At 41.3% G+C, this 26,035-nt stretch overlaps 3 protein-coding genes across 3 annotated transcripts; all 3 read right to left on the reverse strand.

Annotated features, from left to right (window-relative positions):
- Positions 1 to 800: 800 nt before the first annotated feature.
- LOC128735727 (integumentary mucin C.1-like) lies at positions 801 to 2,300 on the reverse strand. Its single transcript, XM_053830214.1, has 3 exons — positions 2,267 to 2,300; positions 1,821 to 2,030; positions 801 to 1,084 (listed from the first exon to the last, which is right to left on the reverse strand). Exons 1-3 carry the CDS (start codon positions 2,298 to 2,300, stop codon positions 801 to 803), a joined length of 528 nt encoding a protein of 175 aa, XP_053686189.1.
- Positions 2,301 to 6,741: 4,441 nt separating this feature from the next.
- On the reverse strand, positions 6,742 to 7,284 carry LOC128735728 (peritrophin-1-like). Its single transcript, XM_053830215.1, has one exon. The coding sequence runs from the start codon at positions 7,282 to 7,284 to the stop codon at positions 6,742 to 6,744; it is 543 nt and encodes a 180-aa protein (XP_053686190.1).
- An 11,449-nt stretch (positions 7,285 to 18,733) lies between these two features.
- On the reverse strand, positions 18,734 to 19,950 carry LOC128735729 (keratinocyte proline-rich protein-like). Its single transcript, XM_053830216.1, has 3 exons — positions 19,404 to 19,950; positions 19,080 to 19,241; positions 18,734 to 19,002 (listed from the first exon to the last, which is right to left on the reverse strand). Exons 1-3 carry the CDS (start codon positions 19,948 to 19,950, stop codon positions 18,734 to 18,736), a joined length of 978 nt encoding a protein of 325 aa, XP_053686191.1.
- Between the last annotated feature and the right edge of the window lie 6,085 nt (positions 19,951 to 26,035).

Below are 26,035 nucleotides of genomic sequence, written 5' to 3' on the forward strand. Positions count from 1 at the left end.
ACCAATCATGGAAGATAAAGTTCATAAAAATCCCTGAATTGGCGTTGAGAAATAATTCCTAGAATTATTTCGAGCAGCATTGACTTAAGTCACGCGAAAAATCGTTGGGATGCAAAAAATGTCTTCCCTCCGGTCGAAAACCTGCGCATCGCCGACTTTACAGTTCACTTGATTTCGACGAATACAACATGAGCTACGTGTCATTTCTTTTATTATAGCTTCCTTATTAGAATTATGTGATTGTGCGATTGAGATGTTCGAATGTTTTCAACAGAAGTTAGCATTAGTTTAATTGGTTAATAAATTTCCGACGCAACATTTGTACGTGCAGGCCCAAAAATGAACGAACACTGTTTTAATAAAGAACTACTTTTATTGAGTTTCTTTTTCGCGCCGGTTACACAACGTCGAATGAAAACAGTTTTTGATTTTAATAATACTGTTGTATTAAATTGGTACCTACTGGGAAGTTGGCCACATTCCGTTATATCCAAGATATCGACGAAAGCATGGTTCAAAGGGTAGGAAGTAAATAGGAATTTCACTGGCACCTTTTTTCGGATTTTGCAGTGACTCGAAATTCAATGAGGAAGTAGTAGGAAGCGTGTATTGAAATCTCTAAGTAAATTTCTGTCTGTAGAACACACAAATAATGAGCAGCGCATACTTTACCTGGGGAGAGTTATAACCAAAAGATATCATCTAATGGGAATTTCACAATAATAATTTCTTTCAGAATGGATTTTAAGTTTGTTGTATAAAACATCTCTCGAAAAGACCAACACACAATCATTGCACACCTATCCCAGCGTCGGCGGACAGGTTACTCCTGGAATGCAAGGTATAACGCATTCAACATTCGGGTCACAGCAAGCGTGCCATGGCCAATCGCAGACCATTTTCGCTGCATTGAAGTGTAGCCCCGCTGGGCATTCCAATTCGCACGCACGACCAGTTTCACACTTGTAGAACTTGGTGCATTCGCTATGTGGTAGAAGCACTGGTTTAGACGGGTTGAACAACGGGCATCGAGAATCAAGTACGCAATTTATCGGACAGACGTTGCAAGAATCATCATCAGGTGCTGAAAATATAATACAATCATGAAGTGTAATTTCTAACCGGAAATATTGACAATCAATAATCTAATATAGGGTGGACCAATTGAACTGCTTCTGTTCAACATGCTATATTTTTCACATTTGGATTTACCTTAACACTATGGTCCAAAAATTCCATCGGAGTACCCCTATCGACCATCACAAAAGTCATTAGGAATGGCGGTGCTTGACATTTGTCGGCCATCCCAACTTTGTCGATTTTGAACGTTCGGCCAAGCACAACAGCTCCTTCGCTTGACCAAATCTAACTATTTTTAGAAACAATGATGTCTTGTCCCTTGTGATATTAGCAGCGTTTAACTTCTTTGAGACCATTTTTCAAAATTCGTCAAATTGCGGATTCTACAACGCTAAAAGCCCATGGTTACAATAAAAGCCCATGGTTTGGGATACAAACAATTTGCTTACCTCAAGATGGTTGAGAACACCTCCCAAAAAATTGTATTAGCGCTGGTTGTTTGAATATCGGCTATGTAACGGTTGAATAGCCTACTATTCAAATAAAAGGTTTGTTGGATAGTCACGTTCACATATTAGCCCAATGAGATTAGGTGTTATCAAGCAAAATACAAAAATTTGACCAAAGCGAATACAGTAGTTTAGAAGTTATAGCAGTATGAAATTTGATACAGTATAATTGGGTCACCCTTCGTTGTAATTCAAAGCCTAATTTGGCCGTAATAATTCGAAAGTACTTACGCGGGGTTGTTGGCGCTTGTGTGGTGGTAGTTGTTGTGGTAGTAGTTGGTTGGGGCGTAGTTGTAGTAGTTGTAGTTGTAGTTGGTTGGGGCGTAGTTGTGGTAGTTGTAGTTGTGGTAGGAGTTGTGGTGGTTGTAGTGCTTGTAGTTGTGGTAGTTGTAGTTGTAGTAGGTGGAGTGGTGGTAGTTAGTGCAGGTGTAGTTCCAGATGCTGTAATTTAAAATAATTTTATTAGGTACGTAAATAATATTTGGTCAAACGAAATTCATTTATTTTCAAAAATCACAGTGTGTAATAGAATCATACAAGGTATGTAGATGTACCAGTAATAGTGGGTGTACCAGCAATAGTGGAATCACGAAAAATTTCATAATTTTGGAGGAATAATTTCGAGAGAAGTTCAATTTTATATTGGTAAAAATACATTCGTTAATGTGAAACGGTACTGATTCCCAACATGGCCGGATCGATAGCACCCATATCCTCACATGGACGTCATTTTTCCGGTCATTTTGGGATTCAGTACCGTTTCACGTTAACAGTTTTATCTAAAGTAGACAGTTAAAATTAGGGATGTTGGTGCAGAAATTAATTTTCTTTTGAGTAGACCAATAAGGTGCCAATTCGCAACAATCTGTAGAATTTTAATAAGTCTACGCTGTTATTGCCTGCAACTAAGGTTACCGCGAGTAATTTTAGGGGCGGTAAACAAAATATCACTATTCTAGAAACATCTTCCACTATTACAGGAACATTACCGCTATTGTAGGAGCACAAACTAATGTCAAGAAAAGCAATGTTATAGCACTGACGAACTGACATGACACATAGAAGTAAATCCTTTAAAAACCATCGTCCTACACATTTTGCTTACACACTAGCACCCTCTGTTATGCATGTTGCGGAGTAGCTTGTATTTGCAGGGTTTTATGCTGTAGGGTTTTTACATTTGAATGATTTTATACTGAAAACTCGAAGCAACAAGCAACGAAGCGCTGCGGTGTAGCCATGTTGCGAAACATGCTTTTTTGAAAAATGAGTGGTTTTTTATTGGACGATGGAATTAACGCGAGTGTCTCGTCTGTTTGTCTGTGGTTATAGATAAATTAACGAATAGAATGGTATAATTTTAGTATTTATTTAAAGCCAATATTATGGCGCACCATATTATCATATAGTTCAAATTGAAACTGATAAATTGAGCATTCAAATTGCCTTTAAGTACTACAGGTTTGGACTCGATTATCCGGGCGGATTTTTTCAAATAGGTTTTTTGGAATGTATTCACGTTGAAAACGTGTTTACCATTGAAAAAACAAAATTTTTTTCACCCGGATGAATGGCGCAGAGCCAGCGTTACAGCGCGCGAGGTCCTGTGCAGAACAAGCAACGAAGCCCTTTTTTATATGACAGAAGAGCATTAGGTTGAAAGACCACTGTGACAGTCTTCATGGTCGTTTTTTTGGCGCAGGCTTCAATTGCTGTACACCGTTTCCGAACTGCTCATAGCCATTGATTAAATTGAGCTAGATAGTTGTAATCCAGTGCCGCGATACGGTACTACATAGTTGACCTTTTAGGATTTGGGCTCTATACTCGGCATGGAGTAAGAAGGAAACTTCCAAAGAAGTTATGCCTAGATAAAGCAAGAGCCCCGCCATTGCAGAGCAAATGCGTTGAACTTTCAAGTGCAGAGCTACAAAAGCGGAAGCTGTCGGTATCATTCGCTATTGTTTAAATGATAAAGAGCTGGACTGTATCCAGTGAGGCCCGCGGGCCGCATGTGGCCCTACGAGATGATTCGTGTGGCCCGCGGACAGCTTTGAAAGATGGTGGACTTATGAGAAAATTTTTTGATGACATTGGAGTCCCTCAGTTTAGTCGTAATGCCTCGTGCATGTTGTAAATCTGAATTGTGTTTAAATATTGTGGTAGTTCCTAGAAAATGGCTTTTGTGGTTGCATATTTTACATTTTGTTATGCACAAGAATGGCCAGAGATTATTGCGGCCCGCGGCATTCATGGGCGATCTAATTTGGCGCCCACCATGCCTATGACTAGGCACCACGGATCTAGCTGAACAGCTAAGTTCAGACTCTGACCTCTGACGATAAGTACTCCATTCTCAGCGTAAGCAATAGTCTCGTAACCAAGAAGCACCACCAGTCGACCACCAGTGACCAAAGCAAGGGTGAGAGAGCTCCTGGTGGACTTCCTTTCATCGCCGGAATCGTGACCGATGTATCTGCCAATAAGGCTGTAATTTTGCTGCTTAAATCTTGTTTTTGTCGATTCCATTTCGAAAGAGAGTCGCTAAATTGAAACGAAGGACGCATTATCAAAAGCGCCTTCAATATCAAAAAAAAAACGTGCCGTCTCTTGATCTTTCGGCGATTTCTCAATTAACGTCACAACGTAGAACAATGTAGTTTCCGTAAATTTACCGTGTTGGTATGCATGTTGATTTCCATACAACGAAGATTTATTTGAAAACTCATGGCGGATATAGTTATCCGCGAAATTCTCTATCAACTTCAGAAGCGTTGATGTCAAACTCGGATGATCGTAAGATAGAAGCAGCACTAAGGCAAGTACCTTTAACAGCAATACTGCTATGACCACAGACGGTATGGCGATAAATCCAGCACGTGTAGACAACTACTGTTACTGCCCCTGGATTTCAGGAAGTTTTGTAGGAGATGAGTTGGTTGAAAATCATTAAACTCACTGGAATGCCAATTACCCAAGTAGCACAATATAGGTCCATTTAGTTAAAGCAACCGGATTACGACTGAAATTAGTCATATTTCGGTTCCTGCAACAACTTTGTTACAACCGTGCTAGTAGGGTACTGATTGAGCTACTAAAATACAAGCGCGAAGAACAGCATTTAACGGAGGAGATGGAAGTGATGGAAGCGGACCGTGCTAGCTCCTGTTATGTGAAACGACAAGGAGGGGATGCTGATTACCAAAATACGGTGGAGGTGGAAAGGCGTTGAAAACAACATTTCGATGTACTATTGAATTGTGAATAAGATGCAGCTGTCAACAGAAACAGGGTGGAGTTTGAGGATGATGGACAAGCTGTAGATCCACAAACTCTGGACGCGGTTAAAAAGCAGCTAGAGTGCCAAACTTCTGAGAGTCGGAAGCGAACGGCTATATCGTGCAATCCATCAGGTTATACTAAAAGTATGGACTGAGAAGAAACTACCTACAAATTGGTTAGAAGGTCTCATGCGCCCTTAGAAAGACCATCGATTCGAATGCAGTAATTATCGAGGTATTACTGTTCTCCATTCTGTATGCAAAATTATTTGTGACAGAAAATTATGTTGTGCTGTGCAGCGGAAGAAAACACCTTTTGACAGAAGTTCTTTGATAACTTAACAAAATCAAAATATCATCTGACTTTGACGTTCATCGAAAGTGTTTTACAGCAGATGAATATGCTCGCACCACCTGTGAGATTTTTTAGTTATTTGAATGATCCAAAGCAACGCAGGTCAAAGCAGCGAGTAATGTCCATAATTCGAGTATCGGGAATATACTCGAGTCTCTCGAATCTCGAAAACGACTACGGCAGGGTGATGGGGTTTTATTAATTATCGCTTCAGCAAGTGTAATCAAGGAAACAGAAATAGACAAAAGTGGGTCTATACTATGGAACTCAGTTAATGGCTTCTTCTATGACATTGACATCATTACAAGACCGTCACTCTCTATGGCCACGAGACACATAATCCATGCTCGCGAAGGACCAGTGCGTTCTTGAAGTTTTTAAATGGAAGGTGTCAGAGCTGTTTTATTAGATTATTTTTCATACATTGTATACAGAATGAGAGAATAACTGCATATTGAATGTTCATACAATAGGACACCGCCTCTAGTTTCTGATAATAAATAACAGAAGTTGGCGCAAGTGTTAAATCATGCGCCACGCGTGAGAGTATGCTTGAAACTATCAATGTTTCCTTATTGAATACAACAGATGTCGTTACTTCGTAACGCATATTGTACATTTCGGAAACAGCTGAATTTCTCTGAATACTCAACATAGCAAAATTACTACCTCATGAATCTCAGTTTCCTTTGTGTTTATCGCTAATCGCAATATAGCGTTTGACACCTGAACCAATAAATAGTTGGTAAACATTGTTTTTATTTATTGCGTTCATGTTGCGAAATTTAATTTATTCGAATTGAAATGTCGCAAACATATTCAGCTCCTGACTCTCGTACGGTATCAAATATAGGAAATATAGGAGATATAGGAAAAGTTTGTTTTTTTTTTCAAAATTAGGCAGAAGTCATAAAAATTAAGTATCACTAAGTACCTGCACCACAAATAAAATATGATTAGTGATTATTTTTCAGGTAGGTAAACATAGAAGTGAGAAATTTTGATTTTACTACCACTAGAAATGCGCCATCTCTTGAAAAGCAACGGTGTCCTATTAATAAAATAATTATAAACCAGACTCATTTGTGTTACCTCTCTAAACTCTTTAAAAGTTCACTTGTAGTTAGAAACATTTATTATGGTGAAAAACTCAAATCAAAATGTTATAAAACTATCAAACTAAAGGCACAAGCTCATAGAAGAAAATCCTTTCTAAAACATCATCAGTTGGAACTTTCTTGCACACTAACACCCTCTAACTAACCCACTAATGCAGTAATGTGCAATATTTTGCAACTAGAGTTCAGAGCCGCAACACCCGAGCGCTACCTTGCGGCCATGTTACGAAACCTGCTCATTTTTAAACGAGCGATTTTTGAATGGAATATGGAATCAACGTAAGAAAAGCTTCTGTTTCTCTACGCTATCTTTTTCCTGAGACTAATCAGCAATGTAGATTAACTACTATTAATTTAATTCTTTTTTTAAACTGTCCTTTGCTCTACACCAGCACAATTTACTCACGTGGACAGGTAGGGCAGGGTTCGTAACACTCGATACTGGGATCGCAACATGCCCGCCAGGGCCAGTCGCACGCTAGTTCTCGCTCGTTGAAATGCAATCCGTCCGGGCAGGTATATTCGCATGCTTTTCCTCTATCACACTTGTAAAAATTTGAACAAACCGTATGCGGCAAAAGTATCGGTTTCACAGGATTCACTAAAGGACAATCTACGTGGGTGACGCAGTTTCCAGGGAAAGTATCATCTGGGCCACACTGTACCGAAGGATCACAACAGGCTCGGTTCGGCCAATCACAGGTTTTATCGGCCGCATTGAAATGCAGTCCAGCTGGACAATCGTGTACGCATCCATGGCCTGACTGACACTTTATGAACTTATTGCAATTTGTCAGATGCGGTAGAACCGTAGCCGTTGCTGCATTTATCGATGGGCAACGTGAATCGACAGGACAAGTTTGCCAGCAAGTTTCGGTACAAGGAGCATCTTGAGCAGTGACCGTGACCCAAAACAAAGCTAACGAAAATATCAAATACATAGCACTAGCACTAACTTCTGGTTCAAAAATTTACTTAAGTTTTTATAACTAGAATAAGAGATCCACTTCTAAAGAACAACTGGCTCAATGCGAAGCGGCGTTTCAATTTTTATACTTTTAGTTCTGATAACTATAACATACCATGATTGAACGGCTGTCAGCCTTCATGCACTTTTTGCGAGCTTTGATGCCGAAATTATATCAATGCAAACGATGCATCTTATCAAGACATTTTGCAAGTTGAAAGGCTTGTAGCAAACCATAGCTAGGAGATAACGTAGCATGTATTCTAAGGAAAGAACTAAAATATCGTTGACAGTTATATGATGTAAGGCTTCAAATAAAGCAACTCAATTATAATGCAGATATGATCGAGATGTCTAGCCTGTAGAGATTGTACCTAACTAATTAGGTAACATGTGAAAGTTTAACAGTTCAACCATAGCCATACCGGTTTCTATTTTTGCGGAAAGACAAATAACTATGACTATCCTACTACTGTTTTACCTGACTCACTGCGAATATACGTGTTATTGAAATAAAACGTAACCATACGTTTTATTCATTTATAACGCATATGCAGCTAATATCGATAACAAACGATTTTTTATAAGTTGTGCTTTTGTTATTGCATTTAACTTGTAAAAAGATGCATAAATAATAATTCAGTATCACAATACAATTATTGCGTACTACTGGCACTTGAAACATAACGTTTAAGTACGTTATTTTTAGTGATCAAAATTAACGATATTTTCGATACAAGGGCGATATTTTTCGAAACCTTTCGAACCAACACGATCCCGCGAACACAACGCATATTCGCAGTGAGTCAGGTAACACAGTAGTTACTTACCGTTATAAATTAATGATCTATATTATCTTTTATATTTTTAGCCATATTTTGAAATTCTAGACTAAAAATAATCAACATGTCTTTTCCACTTCTAAAACCATGTAAACTTTTCTGTAGCAGGTTACGGGATTTTCAGATAATTATTTTTTGAACCTTGAATTCTCATAAATAGTACGGGAAAAGTTGGATGGCAAACATTCGCGTAACTTTTTCCGTTATTTCGACGATTTTATTTAGAGTGTGAAGTGTTTTAACGTGACTATGAATAATTTCCGAAAGATATAAAACTATCTCCAAAATAAAGAGTTTTACCACAGATTACCAGGCGCAACACTTTGAACAAATTTTCGAATAAAACATGGTTACTGAATAATAGCTACACCTGGAACAGTGTTCGTGCTACGCAAAGCGGCTCGCTATACATTTTGTTATGCTATAAATATACTCAAATCTATGTAATAGCAATTCAAGTGTAGGTAATTGGTTGAGTCTCGTTTTGAATGGAAATTTAAAATGATCGTTTTTGTTAACGATGGAACGAGACCTCAATGTTACGTCTGTTGCGATGCAATGCAATGATGCAATGATACAAAATAATGCGTACTGATCAATCTGTGATGGCTACGGCTACGCATCCGTAGCTACGGATACATACAAAATACAATTACAAATGTAGCGAAGAAGTCGTCGTTGAACCAATCGTAAACTTCGTTGAACCGTATTGTCATAAATTGGATATTGTCGTAGAGTTCACAGTTTGCATTCCGGTCTTGCAGGTTCAAGAAATTCTTGGTTCCGAGATGTCGTTCGTAAGCATACATGTTCAGTTGACTCACAATGGCGGGGCAGCCAATATCTTCTAAAATCATTCTAGCCCGGCTTAAACGTTGACACGACTGCTTTCCAGAGTCTTCAAATTAAGCAAGCGACAACGTTTCTCATACGGCGCACAGTGGTTTGATTGCTCTGGAATCGTGAACTTTTTTAATAACTCTTTTCATAGTGTTTTTTTCAATATGGCGTGTTTGGAAGAATTTCTGTATATCAATAGGCGCAGCAACTGATGGTTAGTATTAGTTCGGAACTCAAACACAGGTGGCGCTGCAAAATTTAACTTTCTAATTTAATGATTTAGAGCTATAGTATGTTCTAGAAAGTTTTAGATAATCTTATTATGAAGCTTTTTGCTAAAAACATTTTTCCTCTAAGTATCACAGTTTTCGAGATATTAAGCGTCTTTCATGACGGACCCCCACAAATCGAGTTTTTCACTGTAGCTTCAAAACTATGTGATTTAGGGAAAAATAGTGTTCTGCAAACATTTGCATCTATTAAAATCACACACTTTTGCAGAAGAAAGTGAACACGTATCTTCTATACAGAGCGAGTTACTGAACGATTTAGGTAAAAATTAGCCATACTTCGTACTGCTATACAATAAAAACTTGGAAAAACTGGCGGCCGAGATCCCAAGTAACCAAAAGTTCCGATAAAAGGGGATTTTTTGGCTTAATCAGCCAACGAAATGATCATGAATAGAACTGTTTTCAACTTCATTTTTAAGTAATTAACCGTACTTTGAAGTTCGTATTTGATGATTAAACTTCGAAGGGAATACAAAGTAACTTCTAACAGAACTAGAAAGTTCGCAAAAAGTATACTTAAGTCGCTATATAGAACACTGTTCAGCCCAAAAAGAAACTCCAATAATTTTAGAAATAAAAAAAGATTGGGGGAATATTTTCCCACTTCTTCCTGTTTTGCAGATTCATGACATTTCTCATTAACTAAGGCATTTAATTTCGGTTAATAACCGACTGTTTTTTTTAAATATTAATTTATTGTAACTTACCCACACACCACCAACCAAAATCTCGGGGATTTGAACTCGAGTACTTCTTTTCGGTGACTTAGACGCATACCACTGCTTCGTTGCTGGAATATGCGCTACAAAATGCTACCCATTCTTTGCAGTTTCTAATACAGATGAACTCAGCATTGCCAAACTGAAACCAACGATTCGAGTGAATCACTTGCGTTTATGTTCGTGTTGTTCTCTACCTTCATTCATTCTCGACAACAGTGAATGAAATCAAATGTGAATCATTCATTCATTTTGAACCGCCGACAACGGCAAACAAATATGCAATAAACGTAAACATTGCTCTGAAGTTTTAGTAAATTTCCTTCAGCTAGGTTTCGGCTGATTTTAAAAAGCAAGCAGTTTAAAAAATTAAACGTTGAGACCTAAAATATTAGTCAACAGCTACAAAATAGACTGACAGGTTAGTCGAGCAATCATTTAGAACTGCAATTCATGAATGAGTTGTTTTAAAGGGTAAAAAACTGAGAAAGATAAACACTGTCAGCAGTTCAGTAGTCATGTTCATGGGGTGACAGATAGAAGAATACTATCAGGGGTAAAAGTGTATGCGCTAAATGCGTTTTATATTCGCCTTCTTGCAGAGTTGTAAATTTTTTCGAGCACTGATCACAGATTCGAACTTCAAAATAGAACTCACAAGTAAATAGTACATTGGGAGTTTCTTTGGCTGTGATAGTAATAGGTTGTAGGATTGGCTGCTCAGTCTTTAACTGCAGAGGACGATTTGTTTTATTTTACGCCAACGTTTCGATCTTTAGTTTAGATCTTTTGCAGGGCTTCTAGAATATGTCTTTTATTAGTTAATTGTGACCTATCTTGTCATTTGTGTGTGACACAGTGTAAGTCACACATGGGTAGGCTTATTTCTACCCGTTCTTCACACTCAACCTACGGTGTACGATTGAAGCCACTTGCAGACTTGCGGTGCCAGAATTACCAACATCTCAAGTCTTGCAAGGAGGATACCGTGATCCACCCGATAAAGCACTGCTTTCATTTCCGTGTACACTGCGTCAATTTGCACTCCTCCATTCAAACGCGATGATACCAGCCGTGAGATTCGTAGGCGTATTATCAGCGGAAGTTGTGCTTACTATGGGCTCCACAAGCAATTGCGGTCGAGCAGATTAAGCCCCCGTACAAAGTGCACCCTGTACAAGACGCGTATTAGACCGGTTGTTCTCTACAGGTATGAAACATGGACAATGCTCGAGGAGGACCTGTGAGTGCTCGGAGTTTTTGAACGACGAGCGCTAAGAACGATCTTCGGCGGCGTACAGGAGAACGGAGTATGGAGGCGGAGGATGAACTATGAACTCGCACAGCTCTATGGCTAACTCAGTATCCAGAAGGTGGCTAAAGCTGGACGGATACGATGGGCAGGGCATGTTGCAATGCCGGATAACTACCCTGCAAAGATGGTGTTCGCCTCATATCCTGTAGGAACAAGACGACCAGGAGCGCAGCGAGCAAGGTTGCTAGACCAGGTGGAGCGAGATTCGGCGGAGAGTACTCGGTGTCCGAGGAATTGGAGAGCGGTAGCCCTCAACCGAGTTACATGGAAAAACTTTGTTCAACAGGGTTTGTATTAGGACGGCAAGCCACCTAAGTCAAGTCATTCAAAGGCGAACAAAGTGTCGTTCAACATTATCTCGAGTCGAGCACTTTAGAGCTGGAGCACAGCAATCCCAGCTAGCATATTTGTATGTATATAAAAGTAGCAAATCAGCATCACGTACATATATGCATGCTAATAAGTCGTATTTGATGCGCACAATTGGCATATCCGTACTATTTTGAAGGCAATGTACGTGATGAGGAATAATTGTACGCATTTTATCTATATAAATATGTATATACGATAAAATCTGATTAAGTGCGACTCACTCCATACTTCTATACAATTTTATGCTGAAAATCCTATGTGTGTCAGTTATTATCGTTAAATACGACTGAAAATCAACTTAGGCACAATTTATTAAGGATCAGTTACGATTCAGAATTTGTTAAGAGATATTTATTTACGTTAATTTTCATACATTGATGTACGATTTGGCGCTAGCTGGGATCTAATCCGTCGATAGTTTTCAACACAGTGCGTATCACCCTTCTTGTGTACAGGTAACCTGACTGAATCTTTCCATTGGGTAGGGAACTTACACTGTCGGTATTTTTCAATATTTCGAACAATAGGTCAATCAATGAAAAAGGTCTAGGGAGAACAGTAGAACACTTTTTCAACATGCAAGATGGAATACCGGCAGCCGGCAGGTCCAGCCACTAACGAATATTTTAGTTTTCCGATGGCAGTTTCGACAATCGCTTCCGTAACACGAAATGCGTTGAGGTTGACGACTTCGTTGGGACTTTGGGAGTATTTCTAACAGAGTAGGTAATTTGTTTCTTGCAAGCAGGTAAACGATTAAAAGCCTGCATGAAGTGTGTTGGAAAGACGTGGCATTTATCGCGTGCAGCGTTGCATCAGCCACAAACAGGCAGGCTATTTTCAACTATTAGAGAGTTGATAAATGACCAGAACTTCTGCGGATTTCTGCGAAGGTTTCCTTACATAGGTAGAGTATACTGTTTATATAGAAAACGGTTTTAGGCTGGAAAATCATTACAGGCACGGTTAAAGTGTCGCTTGGTGAACGTGATCTTTGAAATGCACGCAGGGCAGCAGGTCTTGCACGTTTCAATCGACAGAGATGCGCGTTTCCTATAAAGACTTGGGAGCGGGTCGGCGTATGGGAACGTAATCGGTGGTCAAGGTGCGAATAAATTGATCAAATGCAATGTCAACATCAGGAGTAAATAACAAAGATTGCCAGTCGACCTTTGCAATTACCGCAATTAGGTCATCAAAATCAATTCTGTGGAAGTCTAAAGTGTTGGCGTCGGCAACATTCGACAACATGTCGACAAACACGACAGGGCACACAAAATTCAGCATCAAGATCGAGGTGATCGGCACCGAGCATGGTAATAGGTTCAGTCGCCTCGGTAATCGAGCAAAGTCGTAAGGTGGGATCATTGGCAAGCAGTAGAAACAGAAACCGTCTAAAAGTGCAGTACAAGCTGCGGAAGCATGAGAGCGTTGGTAGTCGATACTAGAGCAACCGTTTACAGGAACATTCCAAACTAAGCCGGACTGGTTTTAATCACCGAACAGCAGCGTCAGGTCATTCGGCGCTAGCTGAGAATAAAGAGTGTCCCACATCAAAGTGCGTCACGGAAAAAATGTTGTAGAAAATTATCCATTGGGTATTTTCTCTTGAAAATTTAGGTAAAAGTAGTTTAGTGTGTATTGTTTAAACTGTATTTTCATCGCTGTTCATTGTTTGAAAATTGAAAAAAATAGCGTCACCCGAAAAGCGACGTTGCGAATTGATTTTGCGCAAGCGCCTGGAAAATCAGCAGCTCTCATTAGGACACCCGAAAACAACTCGTGCAATCAACAGTGATTTGGGTGATTAAATGTGACTACAAAACTCTGAACATCGAACGGATGAAGAAATGCGGTCAGAATGGATGTTCTATGAGTGATCATTACCACAAGTGTGTCGTGAAAGCATTTAAGCGGGATCCCAATGCTTCGGTCAGGAATGTAGCCAAAAAGTTTAATGTATCCAAGTTTTTCATTCAGAGAGCCAAGAACCAGAGGGAACTGCATACGTACAAAGTACAGGATGCTCCAAATCGTGACGGACGGCAAAATACGGTGGGAAAGTCACGGGCCCGGAAACTGTACACCCAGATTCTGACGAAGCCTCACTGATAAAACTTACGTCAAAGCGGTTTTCGGCAGTTTCCGAGCTGCTATACTTCACCGCCCTGGAAACAGAAACTTTCAAAGTTTGCCAAGAAATACTTGATTTGCTGAGCGATCTGCTTATACGGCAAACGGAGTGCGCCGTTCGTGACTTCCGAAACTGTAAACGGGCGAATCTACGTCAAGGAGTGTCTACAGAAGTGTCTGCTTCCTCTATTGACGCAACACGAGGTCCCGACGATCTTCTGGCTGGATCTAGCTTCGTGCCACTATTCAAAGGATGTACTCATTTTCGTACCCAAGGACAAGAACACCCCCAATGCACCGGAACTAAGGCCCATCGAAAAATACTGGGCTATTATGAAGCAGGCACTACGGAACCATCCCAAGAAGGTCAAACCTGAAGAAAAAGTTGGTTTCCGTATAGAAGAAACTACAGCCAGGTGTTGTACAGAACCTTATGAGTGAAGTTAAACATAAGGTGCGAGCATACGGTTATGATATTGATGTTGAATGAAATAAATATGCCAAAAGCTTACTAATGGGTTATATTTAATTTTCTGAAGGGTTCGTAAAGGTTCGGTCAACTAGGTAATTTTCTACAGCGGTTTTTCGCTTTATACACTTTCAGCTGATTCGATATGTTCGCTGATACTCCTGGCCGCTGATACTCTTCTCGTCAAGCCAGCTTTCCGTTCAAACAATTATGTGGAAGTACGACTCTGGTACAGCAATAAAACAGTCATGGATTTTGGTTCGAAGTTCGCGCACGTTCTGGTAGTAAATCAGCTGCGGATCGGAGTTCTGTTGCAGGTCAGGCACAGAGCTGGAAATGGGGACTGCGCCATCGGAAATATTGATATAGAAGTTGTCTGACGTGGAATTTCGGGAGCCCCGTTCTCTTTTTGTAAGTCATCGTACATCGATTCTTTTAGATATCGGTGACAAAATATCAACGCTGACCACTATTTAGTGGTACCGTCAAAGCACCTAATTCCGATCACCTAAGGCATGATTCATCTTTGAGTCCCTACTGAAAAATATAGCTTTGGTAATTATTTACACGGTATGTGCCTTTGGCAAGTATTTTCAGTTATGTTTCATGGAAAAATACTAAAATACCTAAATTATTTACCGAAAGTTAAAAAAATGCATCAAAGTATGATGTATCAGTGCACCCAATTCCGATCATCAATTATAAGGGGTGATTCTAATTCCGATCACAGGTGTATCTAATTCCGATCACGTCATGATGAGCTATTAAACTATAAAACTATTGTCAACTCGTACCTAATGGATCTGAAATGTATTGCATTTATGTAGTTTGACGACAATCCCCCTACCAGTCATCTTCTGCTTGCGTTTATAAGTAACAGAACTTAGTAGAAACATTTATAACAAAGTTTGATAGAAATATCAACTTGAGTAACAATTCTGTAAGATTTTTGTTAGAATCATCTGATCGGGAAGCTAGACGTCACATGTTCGAATCTCGGCTGAAAGAGTCAAAGGATTTGTAGCACTAGTCCTACAATTGTCCCGTAGTCTTACAGGCTGCGAAGTCTGTCGTATAAAAACAGAAGGTCAAAATTCCAAATCAGAATGTAGCACCTAGGCTATGCTGTGCTCTGTAGTAAGCAAAAAACACGCAAGTTTATTTTGCTTCTTTGTCTTGAATCAGCAGCAGCCACAAGCTTGATGCATGTGAAGATGCAGAAGATTCCCTGGTCTTTATTAGCAACAAGTATTGGACCCACCCTCCCATCCCATCCCACCATCCCACCAGGAACCGTATTCGGACGTTGCCGGTGTCGGTATTGATCAGCACGCAGGGACCTGATAAGGTTGCACGATAAGTAAAAGTGCGCAGTCCTAAGCATGCTTTTTCCAGCACCATTTTGCAATTTTCATCGATCCTGGTCAATAACGGAGTAGCAGCACACGGGCGGAATCTTATGCTTATGCTTGCTTATGCTAATCAGCAGCAGCCACAAGCTTGGTGTGTGTAATGGTCGTCCGTGCCTGGGAAGCAAGACTATCATATGGAAAATGTATGGAAATTTTTTAGCTTGAAAGCTTTCGTTAATTTTCACTATTTAGCGATTGGCAAACAATCTTGTCAAGAAAGCCATACAATTGCTGCATCGTTTATGATCAAAATCCGTTTTAAATTGGAAGAGCTATTAGCGTTCAAAATCTTTCATTCTTTCGTGACGGTGGCTAGACTCCAAATTTTGGTTGACACCCTGCCGTAAGACGTAGTTCTTCGTCAAAAAATTTCGATAATCCTACCATGTTATCATGTTGCAATTAATTCTAAAATCCAAATAGCTACTTCGTTAGCTTGCATTTTGCCAGTTTATATACTTTGATATAGTGATCGGAATTAGAAGCAGAAAAAAAAATTATGTTCATAATTCCGATCAATCACTTTAATGGAATAAATTCCGCAAATTCAGCATTTTTTCAGCCAAATTTGATATAGAACGGTTACATATGCTTGTGTCTATTTGTTATCATAGAATACCGAAGAAGGTAATATGTTTTCACGCTGCTATGATCTTAGCAAATTTGATCGAGCGCTTAGCACTTTGGCTAAGAAAATACATTTTGATGACGTTTTTTGCTACTGCCTGTCGAATTTAATTTATTTTGAAGTGCATGGTGCCCCAAAGGCAGTCATTTTTTAACAACTGACACATAAACACATAGCACAATAACTAAGCGTGCTCATTTACTACAGATTTTGGCTCAATTTTCTAAAAATTGACCATGTAGGTTGAGTGATCGGAATTAGGAGCTGATCGCAATTATGTGCGGTCACGGTATATAAGATTCATGCAAGGTTGTTGAACGCGGCGAAGGCTCGCTCTGAGAGGACGATACGTTTCAATATCTCGGAATTGATGGTAGATGACGTGGCAGCGAAATACGCCAGAAAGGTCGTTCAACGTACTGTAGTCCCGCGTAGTGCAGTATGCCGTGTTGGATGCCATAGAGTGACAGATAAGAAAAACTAGGCCTAGGACATCCTCTCTGTAGTAAAACGTCAGAGCATAGACAGGTGTAGATTGGCTAAAGTTGCAAAAAAAGTAATTCACCTTCTCAAAAAGTAGGTGTGCAGGGAGCACGTGCTAGCCGACACAGCAAGCAAAGACTGGGTGCTAATTCCGTTATCGAAATTTGACCTTCTGTTTTTATACGACAGACTTCGCAATCAGCTGTTAGAATACAGGACAGTGCGGGGTCCGTGCTACGATCCTACTGACTCTAACAGCCTCTCCCAGCCGAGATTCGAACATACGACGACTGGCTTATTAGACCAGCGTCTTACCTCGAGGCCAACTGGGAGGTGCTGACACAGAGGAGTTCAAACAAGACTGTTCTAACAAAACGGCAAGAGCAGGAATTTTGCCATACCGGAACTGGCAACTTGCTTACTGACAAAATCTGGCCTATTTTTCAAAAACGACAATGACTTTAGTGTAAAATTATCCAGGAATAACATTGCTGAATTCTGCCTACAAAGTGTTATCTGGTTTCGGCATGTTTTTCAGCTCTTTTTTAGACTCGGCGGTCAACTGTTTCTCCGTTTTGGAGTAGATCCTCCGTTTGATGTTCGCCCAAAAATTTTCTATCGTACCTGAAAACCATTGGAAGGGTTGGTGGTCTTCGGTACAATGTTTATCTTTAGCCTGGCTTTTTCCGGCAAGCAATGGCGGCTAGGACGTTCGCTTCTTGCTGATCGTCAGCAGACGCAGAAGGACCTTCCTCCGGAACTTGGTGTGGAACATAAAGTACTCGGTTCCCAGTCAAATAAGTCTCATCATCCATTCTGACCACGTCGTCACGCTTCCTCGTAAAATTTTTTTTTCACCACCACCTTCAGGCACTCCATCTGGGTCTGCTGCTCAGATTGGAACAGCCTCGACTGATGATTCCACATGTAAATGTCTGATTCGACAAGGTAGTTCTTCACCGCGTGGCTGTTTGCTCCGAACTCCCGACCCAAGGTGTAGATCGATGGGGCACATTGCTCTCAGTCTTCCTCTTCAGTTCAAGCTTCTCTTCAAGCTTCCGCTCGATGCTCTCTTCGAGTATGTTGTAAATGTCGGATCGGCAATATCCGGCAAACACGATGTCTGACGATGCCCAACTTCTTCATTTCGGGTTGGAGCGTTTTTGAGCATTGAGCGTTTTTGCTTAACTGTTTTCGCCATGGCTGCTATTATATTTTTTCTGGACACAACAGGGTTGTTACAATTGGCGATTGCGTGTGAAATCACTAAAATCAGGCTATTTTTAAATGCATAGGTACTTGCAGACAAAGTGAAACAGCTCAAAAATCTACGTAACTTGGCTAATTCTCACTTCTAAGTAGTCCAAGCTCTACCGTAAACTGAATTATATTTAATTTTAATGTGCGTAAGTACTGCTCAATTTTGGGTACAACGGTATTCCATTTTGAGTAAACTGTAGCTCATTCAAGAGCTTCTGCGTTGAACTCACATGAGGAGTATGAATTACTAAAAATGGAGTATAGTTACGCAGTTACGCAAATTACGCAGATTTTAAGATGCACCATTTTTTGTGAAAGCGAGTCAAATTTTACGACCAACGTACACAGAGACATTAACAAACTTTTCAGACAGAACACGTCTTTTATATGCAAATGGAAATTTCCTACGGATCCAGAGTTCCAGTTGAAACGTCATTTCTCTGATTGATGCTCTCATATTTATATATTGAAATACACTTTAACGCATGGGGATATTGATAGACTTTCAACGGTAACAGAGCAACAGAAGCAAGCTATCTTTTACTTAACATAACATAGAAAATAAAAACCCTTAATCTACGGTAACACAGTCACATCAACAGTCCGTTCCTGTAGGAGTCTCGTAACGGCATCGCTACGTTTTCCAATGTCGAGCATCTATCCCAGCGTCGGTGCGCAGGTAACACCAGGAATGCATGGTATCACACAATCGATCGATGGATCGCAACAAGCGTGCCATGGCCAGTCACAAACTGACTTCTGGGCATTGAAATGCAAACCGTCTGGACATGTCACTTCGCAAGCCCGGCCAGATTCACACTTGTAGAACTTTTCGCATCTAACGTGTGGTAACAGGATGGGCTGAATAGGGTTTCTCGCAGGACATAGTGGGTTCGGCTCGCAGTTCTGCGGGCATGTGTTGCACTCTACGAGTGGAAAGAAACGTGTGTTGAATAGATTTTGGAGTTTAGTGTATAACTGATTAACTCAATGTAGGATTTACCTGGTGGATCAGAGGGCACTGGTGCTGGAGTGGGTGCTGGTGTTGGCGCAGGTGTAGGCGCTGGTGTTGGTGCTGGTGTGGGCGCTGGTGTGGGAGCTGGTGTTGGCGCTGGTGTCGGTGCTGGGGTAGGTGCTGGAGTGGGTGCCGGTGTTGGTGCAGGTCCTTTAAAATAGGGATGGTCAAATTAGTAACACGACTGATTCAAATTCAAACTGAACTCAAGACCGTACAACAAAAAAACGAATATAAAAATTCTCTCGTGGCAGCTTCCAAACCAGTTTGGATCGCAATCTCTTCAAGGGTTTAATCCGATTAAAAACTTACCTGGTGCGCATGTTTGATCCTCACAAGGGACGTAACACTCGACGTTAGGATCGCAACATGCTCGCCAAGGCCAATCGCAAGCGCTATCTCGTTTGTTGAAATGTAAACCGTCCGGACAAGTATATTCGCATGCTTCTCCTCTGTCACACTTGTAAAACTTGGAACAAACTGAATGTGGCAGAATAATGGGTTTAATCGGATTCACTAACGGACAACTGGGATGAGTAATGCATCCTCTGTCTACTGGATCATCTGGACCGCATATAATCGAGGAGTCACAGCATGCTCGGTTCGGCCAATCGCAGGTTTTTTCAACATTATTAAAATGCAGTCCACTTGGGCAATCGTGCTCGCAACCATGACCAGATTCACATTTTATGAACTTATTACAATTTGTCAGATGTGGCAGAAGAGTAACCTTCGCTCCATTCGTCGCTGGGCAACGTGTATCCACAGGACAGTTCTGCCAGCAACTTTCCGTACAAGGAGCATTTTGAGCAGTGGCCACTGCCCCGAAAAGGGCCAAAGTGACAATAAGAATTACCATATTGTTACACAATCTGCTTGTTTGTATTATACTCTGTCTCGGGGCCTGGCACGGGGAACTTTTTTATTATACCGCAGGTGTACAACTGACAATTGCTCAAAAGATTCAAATTATTTATAGTCACCTAGAACACCTTCTGGCATTAATTCAGGAAATGACCACACTGAGATTCGATGAGAACCTATATTTGCAATCTATAAACTGCACGGTTGAAACTAAAGCTTTTAAGGGAGATCTTATGTGATATGATTATATTAACATCGAATTCCTATTTATCTGCAAGGGCTCGCGGTTAAAATATTTGAAGTTGCTATCTTGTTTTGGGCACCTGGTGGTGACTGTGGGGTAGGAAGTGGGTTGGGTGTATGTCGCTAATGGTTAGGCTGCTATCGGTTATCGACTAGGCTGTTGTTTTGATAATATGTTGCTCATTTATGTTTTTTTAGCGAATTGTTACTCTTGTGCAGGTGAGGCATTGAAATCATACTGGAATAAAAATTCGCTTTTTGTGTTACCTTTTTGGTGTAATTTTTGATTCATTACGAGTTATCTTCTCTATGAGGTAGCTTCGAGATACGACGCTGGTCTATCAAGCTAGTCGACTACTCTAGAGTCAGTAAGATCATTGCACTAGCACCATAATCCTGTTAGTCGAAAATGGTATCTTAGAAAAGTAAGTTTGAACGGAACGAATTTCGACAACCAGCAGAATAAGCAACAAACTAAGCGTATTTCCACCATTAATTCAACAAGATATGATAAACCGTAAATTTACTTATAAACTGCATGCAGGGCATATTCGTCAAAATCCCTAGGAATGGAGACCCGCTGGGTGAAAGCTGGTGTGGCATCACCTTGCTATGCGTTACTCTTATGGTACTCTACACGGTAATCCTCAACAAAAAAAATCAATGTTACATTCCAGCCAGCCGGCCTGAGGCCATATGAGATCCTTATATGTAGTAAAATCTATGAGTGAAGTTGTCTACACGGGGATAAACATCCACAGTGTGGTACATCCGGCGAACACAGAAGCAAAATGATCAGCGAACAATTCCCAAGATTCGGTTGAGGATTCCGTTCCGCCCAAGATCACACTAGAAGTAGACGGAATGGAAGATCCTTTCCTCTTGGAGTTTACGAATGCCCAAAAGCTTCTTGGATTAGTTCGTAATCGTCATTGCTTGCGGAGTACACATGATTTGTAGAGAGAGCTATTTAGCCTACAGTATGCGTTGCTGGCATATTTGACAGCACGTTTATTCTGTGGTGGTCGTTGCTTACGAAGTAGTCTCTGCTTTGCGTTTCGATGCCGTTCCAATCTATGCAACTCACTATTCCTCTAGGCAGGTTTTAAAGGAGATCTTATTCTAGGAAGATTTTTGTTCAGCTAAGTGGAAATAGCATCGCGAAACCGCAATGTCATATCATCCGCATCTCGTCCAATAATGTAGCCCAATCTACAGACGGTAGATAAAGTACAGACACACAGAGAGAAAAACTGTCTAATTCGGCAACACTTTTTTTTGTTTATTTTATTTAAACAGTTTTGGCAACCAGTTAGAATTGGATCAAGCTTCGTATAATCATCAGTAAGTTGCGTGAACCGCGAGGTATGTTCCGTGGAACTTCCCAAATTACGACGCATGTTTTGCCAGTTGACCAAGCCGATTGAATTTTTTAAAGCATTATATGGTATATTGAGGGTAACCAATCCATATGTTGTTAGTAAATCAATAGCTTATGTTTTAACATTTCAGGTAGATTACCAAACTTAGTCTTCCCTGCCTATACGAAACACAAGTTTGTTTACTTTGCTCATTTGGAGCCTCGATTTGACCTTTCGACTGGTGTTTTATGTTTTATGGAACTGACTGCTGGATCTGCTGGGGTAAGATCAACAAGAAGTAGCGGAGAAATAGCCCAATGCACAGAGATCTCGTGTTCAGGAAGACAGTAAACAGGGTCCAGTGTACGTCCGAGGTAATTACGCATTAACTTGTTTCTAGATCAGGAATTCAAATCCATCGACCACAGTTTAGCAGCAGGAAGTGAGAGAGAATTTTCGTGCTGTACTCCATCCTCACGACTAAACCAAGAAATTTGCGGTTGGTTATTATCACCGCAAACCAGAATTCTTTCGTTTGAAGACCCTTTGTCACGTAATTCACGAATTGAGAGAATATGCTCGTCGATAAATTTGACAACCTTACTTCCGTCAGTTGGGATGTAAACTGCAGCAAGTAAAAACTTTCCATGTCTTGAATCGTCGTAAGCATACCGAACGACAGTGTGACGATATCCGTCCGGAGCACAGATGATCAGCGTGCGAGATGGCCCGATCATGTTGAAACTGACTTGCCTGTGTTGAGACGCTCAACAAATTGGGGACGAGAAACCCGTATCCGTGCGAGGTGAACGTTGTTTCCTCTAGAGCTACTTCCTACCAATCCTGCTGGCCTCTGCTTTTGGTCTGGCGTAGATTGCCTTCGCCGTCCGGTTCTAGTCGATATCATCTGCGAAGACCAGAAGCTGGCTACTTTTGCCGAAGATCGTTCCTCTTGTTTCGATGTTCGCACACCGGATCACACCCTCGCTCCAAGGTAGCTTTGATCAGCCTCGTCGGTTTGCCTGGAAAACTGTTCTTGTGCATTATGTTGCCCTGAAATCCACGAAAATATGATGCACTATGCTCCCTGCATTTCTGGAGGATGTCGTAGGGGGAAGTCCTGCATGGCCAGACAGGGCTCTATGTCCAGATATTTAGTGATTTCTCAAGAACAAGGAATGATAAAATTATTTGGAAAGAATAGGACACTAGTTTAACTTCTGTTATCTCGCCCGTCGAAGTAATGATGGTACCTGTCGACCAGCAGGTTTGTGACCATGTTTGACCACAATGAAGTATTACTTCAGGGGGAAAGTGTGTGTGTGTATGTTTGTATGTGTATGTTTGTATGTGTGTGTTTGTATGTGTGTGTTTGTATGTGTGTGTGTATGTGTGTGAGCGTGTGTGTGCGTGTGTGTGCGTGTGTGCGTGTGTACCAGCCGAACGTATGTTGCTCCATCCGTCTTCGAGAGCTCAAACACCTAGCTCCATTGAGGAAGGCCTGGTCAGTAGGTGCGCCCGTCGCCCGTCGAAGTAATGATGGTACCTGTCGACCAGCAGGTTTGTGACCATGTTTGACCACAATGAAGTATTACTTCAGGGGGAAAGTGTGTGTGTGTATGTTTGTATGTGTATGTTTGTATGTGTGTGTTTGTATGTGTGTGTTTGTATGTGTGTGTGTATGTGTGTGTGCGTGTGTGTGCGTGTGTGCGTGTGTACCAGCCGAACGTATGTTGCTCCATCCGTCTTCGAGAGCTCAAACACCTAGCTCCATTGAGGAAGGCCTGGTCAGTAGGTGCGCAGTTTTAAGCGCACATTTACTGCTACTAGGTAATAATTCGATTCGATATCTGCACCCCGTAGGGAGCGTATATTGGCGTTGTCAGTCGTCGATGAGAATATGGTCGATTTGGCTCAATATTCGTTGGTCAGGTGATATCCAGGTGGATTTGCGGAGAAAGAAAGTACTACGGATCACCAGACTTCAGACCAGACCAGACATCGCTGGCCGTTGTCGTTTGTGTCGATGTGCAGGCTATGGGGCCCGTTCCCCGGTGTATACATCACTTCCCTGGCGATCTGGATGTTCCTATCCCCGATGACGATCTCGACTTGTGAGTTACTACCCCGACAAACTTCAGCAGCACGAGACCCGGACTTCGTCGCAAGGCCGGCGCGCTACTGGGCAAACTGGAGGGATTACGCGATACAAAGTTCTTACTGAAACGGCCAACTTCTTTCTAAAATGTGTTTATTTGTAACGTGTAAAGTGTCGCTGGGGTGGTTCACGGTTTTCCACGGATTTACGAATACTCACAGCTTCTGATTTTCGGCGTGTTGACGATGATAAAGACGGTAACGGACCGGCGAGCGCTCGCTGACCTTCGCTGACGATGACGATGTTTAACCTGTGTCGCCACTGGCGTCCTCCCTGCCGGCTGGCAAAATGGTACCGACTATGCTCTTAACGGGTGGCAAATGGGCGACCTGGAAAGGCGTTCCAGGTAGGTTCTCTCAGGCGCTTCCTTCGTTGGCGAATATCGGTTGGCGACGGACGATACCGACTTTTGCCAAACCGAGAAGGGAATCCCTCCTTTACGTTTAGGGCCGCTGCCTGAGGGTGGTGTCCTTCTTTGCGTTTATGATCGCGGACGATCAGAGGAACAATCGCTGGTCTTTTACGGGTTTGGCGTAAGCAACCGTCAAGTTGCTTAGGCCGAAACGAGTGCAGGGTGCCTTCGGTCGCTCGCAAGCTTCCGGAACGCGATCGTCGATCGCTAAATAGGTATTCAAAAATATACCAAAAAAGGTCCTATATGAGGGTAGAAATTTTACCCTTTTAGTAGTAGTTCAGCTTGGAGATTATATTTCCCTTGTAGTTACCTGAATGCTCGAGTTAGGGATCTTTAACCCTTTCGAGATTGGCACTTTGGCACTTAAAACGTTTAATAAATTTTTGCACTTCTACTGCACTCGCTCGCCTGAATTCAAATGGCCGTTGGTGCATTGTTGAGAAATACCCATAGATTCCTTTTAATTTATTTGGCGGTTTGTCGACTCTATTGTATTTTGTTCCGTAGCCTGTCATCCCATCGGTGTTGTTGCATGTGTGTAAAGCGTGTTTAATGTTTAGTACTAAGACTCAAAATAGGTGGGCGTTTATATAAGCATACAAAACAAATATAAAAACTTTTAATTGTACTGTAACGATCGGTTACAATCCCGTGGTGAACAGATATCATACGTTGCAGCTGCGCATAGAACGCTTCCTTCGCGTCATCGGGTCTACTTTCGTGTGAACAATACACGTTTACGATGGTGTAGTTGAAGAAGCAGCCTTTTATTATCAACATGCATATCTTCTCGTTGATCGCCTTCCAATACATCACGCGATCCTGCTTACTTATCCTGGTGCGATACTTCAGGATTTGACCTGTATAATAATGTTCCGCCAACAAACTCGGTCGATGGCAGTCCATCTCCAATTCAATTTCTCGACTGTCTCACACTTTCCAGGTCATGCTCCACTTGGTCTAACCATCGAGCGTTCTGCGCACCTCTGCGTCTGGTACCAACAAGATTCGAGTCGACAGCGGGGTTGTTGTCCGGCATAATCACAGCATGTTCTTTCATCCTTCTCCTCCACACATCATTCTCACACACACCGCCAAAGATGGTACTAAACACACGACCTTGAAAAACGACCAGTGTTTTCAAGTCCTGGTCGAGCAATGTCCACGTTCCGTGCCCGTAGAGGACCACCGCCCAAGTAACAATTTGGGTTTTATTGCACTTTTATGATGGCATTTAAGACCAGAATTGGTCTTGAAGACCAGCATAAGAGTACAATAAAACTCACATTGTTGCTTGGGCGGTCTTATTAGCGTTTAGTACATGGTACATTTGGTACAGGCAGGGATGCCGCATATAATTATGTGTTTTTTGTTGGAAAAATCTGGCCATCTATACAGCGAGGAAAAATATCTGTGCAAAAATCTGTCCAATGCAAAACAATGAGAGTGAAAGAGACGGAGTCATTTTGCGGACTATATGCGTCTCTTTCACTCTTATTGTAAAAGCTCAAAAATCTGTTTAATCTGTGTAATTGGCGAAAATCTATATTCTGTGCATACAGATTCTGTACAGGCGATTTTTTTTTTCAAATATCTTTTAAACACAGAATAATCTGTGCTTGTGGCAACCTTGGGTACGGGGCTAAAGCTTACCAGACTTTGGGGTCTTGTGGAGTCCGTAGTAAGCACGACTTCCGGCAAAACTACGTCAGTATATTTTTCTGCTGCAGTTGTTATCCGACGTCATTAACGACCCGAGGTATACAAATTCGTCCACCACCTCGAACTCGTCCCCGTCGGCTACCACACAATTGCCTATGCGAGCTCGTTCGCGTTTGGTTCCTCCTGCTAACAGGTACTTGATATTATACGTATTCTGCACTAATCCTACCTTTAATGCTTC

Source organism: Sabethes cyaneus, chromosome 2 (assembly GCF_943734655.1).
Source record: "Sabethes cyaneus chromosome 2, idSabCyanKW18_F2, whole genome shotgun sequence".
Taxonomy (NCBI): domain Eukaryota; kingdom Metazoa; phylum Arthropoda; class Insecta; order Diptera; family Culicidae; genus Sabethes; species Sabethes cyaneus.